The sequence below is a fragment of the Lycium barbarum genome, chromosome 11 (assembly GCF_019175385.1).
Source record: "Lycium barbarum isolate Lr01 chromosome 11, ASM1917538v2, whole genome shotgun sequence".
In the NCBI taxonomy this organism is placed as follows: domain Eukaryota; kingdom Viridiplantae; phylum Streptophyta; class Magnoliopsida; order Solanales; family Solanaceae; genus Lycium; species Lycium barbarum.
In genome coordinates, this window is record NC_083347.1 from 18089792 (window position 1) to 18093053 (window position 3262).

Here is a 3262-nt window from a genome sequence, read left to right on the forward strand (position 1 = left end):
GCACATGCTTTAAATTACAAACTATGCTATAAATCTAAATCTAAGTCCACAATAAATTTTATTTCACATACGACTGCTGATGCTACTTTCTTTAATTCTCTTATATGTAGTATAAACAAATTCATCGATGGAATACGAATCAATTCAGAACATGATGGATCAATTTGAATTTTTGGTACCCCGTCTATTTCAATTTAAGTGACACGTTTTTCAGTTTGTCTAGAAAACAATGTCATCTTTCTATATTTAGAGATAGTTTAGCTTTAAAACTCTCATTACTCTTAATGAGATGATTTAAACCCACACAAATGTCTAAGACTTGTTTGTAATCGGATGGGAATTCCAATAATTCCAACCCCCATGTTGCTTATTGTTGGAATTTAGTGATACTAAGTACATGGAAAAATAAAAGACAACTTACATTCTGTACATGAACAACAAAACACCCACACAAAAAAAGAAACAAAAGAAACAGTAGTAAACTGGACAATACAGTAGAAATTAAATTCCCTAATCTAACTTCTAATTAAGTTTAATTCTGTGCACTTCTCTTAGCTTGAGCACCATTGCTTCTGACCTGGAACCCATTTAGGACATTTTGGGCTAAAATAACTTGAAACAACTCTTGCGTTCAATAACTCAATAATTGGAGCATACTTAACACACCTAGGTGCTTTGTACTGATTAATTGAAGCACCATTGCTAATAGCATAATCCATAAGCTTATCAAATGTACCATTTTCAACTACCTTTATTTCCAGGGGACCAATTGATTTATCCGAAACGCGACACTGTCGATAAACACTGTTTAATGATTCTTCAATCGTGAGACAACAATCTTCGAACACTAATGTTGGGATTAATGTTTCAGAGCTTTGGTTAATTTCCCAGTACAAAACGTAGTGTCCTGGAATTGTTGTTGTGTCAGCATAACTTGTGTATTCCGTTAGAGATGCTTCGAATGGTAACAGATGAGTCGATGCTTTTACAACAGCGTCATGTAGCTCGACTTCATCTGTTTTGTCAGAGTCGATGCTTAATGCCACATTTTTTCTGCACACGAAATGAAATTGGGGCGCCTTGTTCTTGAATCCAGCAACTTTCAGTATGTCACCAACACGATAACGATACAATCCTGAAAAAAATTCACATGTAACATTACATAAAAAATACTATAAATCGGAATTACATACATAAAAAGTACTTGAACTAATAGTGGTTAAACAAAAAGTTTCTTTCACACTCTAAAGAGCGATAGTGTCATATAAAGTGGACCAGGGAGAGTAATATTACCTGCATAAGTGGTTACCACGAGCTCATATTCTTGTCCAAGTTTGACGTCAACAAGATCTACCAAATCATTTTTGTTATATGGTTTAGATTTTTCTGGCCCTTCATCCTCACGAGCAACGGGCAAGAACTCGAAAAAGCCCATGGTAGGTATGAGGGTATAAGCAACTTCACTAGGTTTACAAAGAGGATTAAGATTTATACCAAAGTAGCACTCAGAAGAAGCATACATGGTACAAACAAGTGGTAGATCACTGCCATAATAATTAAGAGTCGGAATATATTGTGACATAGTTCCTGTCACAATTACATCGATGTACTTTGTATTAGGCCATAATCTAGGAATAATCCCTTTCCCTGATTCTTTCCTACATTCAGTTTCAATAAATTCTGCAAGCTTGGGATTCGGTTTGAGAATTTTCATCACAGCTTCACGCACCAAAGGGTCTGTTATTTGGGAATTTAGCGTTCCAGTTCTAATATCGTCGCAAAGAAGAGGCCAGTGCTTTTCCAGGAAACGAATAGCACGGATAAAACCAGAAGCAAAAACAGCCCCAACACGAAAAACTTGAGTATTTTGGCAAAGGCCACAAAGCATTTGAGAGTACATGCTTTGATATGAATCTAGACAAAGAATTGTTTCATCTGGGCTTGTATAATTTGTGTAAGGATCATAAGGCCTTTTCTTGAAATACGAACTTTTATAGTAACTTGTTAGAACTGGACGAGCTAATAAACCACCTGGAGTTTTGGCTTCTGATTTTATGAACAAAAAGTACATTCCTTTGCCCTTTTCCAAATCTGGCACAAATTGATCCATCACTGGCATTAAAAGGCTGTACAACAATGACCTTCTCCCTAGCTCTTCTTCAACTGTTGGCATCAATTTCCTCTCTCCCCCGGACGTGCCCGAACTATAAATTAAAAAATAAAATAAAATAAAATTGGTGCATTAACAAACTTGTCTAAAAACAATTATTGCATAGAGAAAGATAACTTTCTTTATATCCACTATCAAATTTAACTCATCAAGTAGTGCAACTAGATACATTTGGTACATGCTTAATGCAAGGCGAATCTAGAATTTTTTATCAGTCAGTGAGTTCAGAATTAGTCCAATCAACATATATCTATACTTGCAAGCTGTATCTTTGATAAAACAAAACCAACGTAATTGATGGACTAACCTTGTCAAGAACTCGGAAATTGGTTGAGAACAAAGGATGGATGAACGATCACCATCAGCAATACGATCAATATCAGGTTTGAGATCTTCATAGGTGACAACGGGCATGATTTCTTTGAAATTTTCATAGTCAGTATTTCCATTAAGGCCATGCCTTTGTAAGTACTCAACACCAATATTACGAGAAAGTATCTCATTAAGAACCTTTTTTTGAACTTCATCTGCATCAGTAGTGATGTATTCAAAGAATTGAAGAAGTTTTTTCTTGTTTTCGTCAAAACTTCCATCATCTGACAAAGTAGAAGGAGCCTCTGGCATGGTTTTTTTAGATTAAAATCAGAAAACAAAATGAAGGGAACAATTAGAGAGATGAAGAAAATTTTGTGGAATGATGATTAGAAGTTCTGTTGAAGAAAGGGAAATGACAGAAATATATATAGGAGAAAGGTGGGGTGTGTGACCCCCCTATTTGGAAACAAAGAATTCAATGAAACAGTAAACAAAGTCTAGGGGTGAAATGGTAAATGCGGATGCAAAATCTTTGTTTATGAAATTTTGACTTTTCTACCTTGACAAGTGAAGTTTGGGTTCAAGAGCCCGTTTGGATTGACTTATAAGTTGGTTATAAGTTGTTTTCAGCTTTTTTGAGTGTTTGGCTGGTCAGCTTAAAGTGATTTTGTGTTTAAAATAAGTTTAAAAAAATAATTGGGTCCCATTTGACTTAGCTTATCTAAAACAGCTTATAAGCTGAAAACAGCTTTTCAGCTTATAAGCCAAAAAAAAAAT

At 35.0% G+C, this 3262-nt stretch overlaps 1 protein-coding gene across 1 annotated transcript; it reads right to left on the reverse strand.

Moving 5' to 3' along the window:
- Positions 1-340: 340 nt before the first annotated feature.
- LOC132618910 (indole-3-acetic acid-amido synthetase GH3.6-like) lies at positions 341-2878 on the reverse strand. Its single transcript, XM_060333904.1, has 3 exons — positions 2478-2878; positions 1294-2204; positions 341-1135 (listed from the first exon to the last, which is right to left on the reverse strand). Exons 1-3 carry the CDS (start codon positions 2792-2794, stop codon positions 552-554), a joined length of 1812 nt encoding a protein of 603 aa, XP_060189887.1. The 5' UTR covers positions 2795-2878; the 3' UTR covers positions 341-551.
- Positions 2879-3262: the final 384 nt, after the last annotated feature.

Excerpts from the sequence above, each read along its gene's own strand:
- LOC132618910 (XM_060333904.1), bottom strand. The coding sequence starts at position 2,794 with ATGCCAGAGGCTCCTTCTACTTTGTCAGATGATGGAAGTTTTGACGAA. Across the intron at positions 2,205-2,477 it reads ATTTCCGAGTTCTTGACAAG|TTCGGGCACGTCCGGGGGAG; the intron begins GTTAGTCCATCA and ends TTTAATTTATAG. Across the intron at positions 1,136-1,293 it reads CGTGGTAACCACTTATGCAG|GATTGTATCGTTATCGTGTT; the intron begins GTAATATTACTC and ends AATTTTTTTCAG.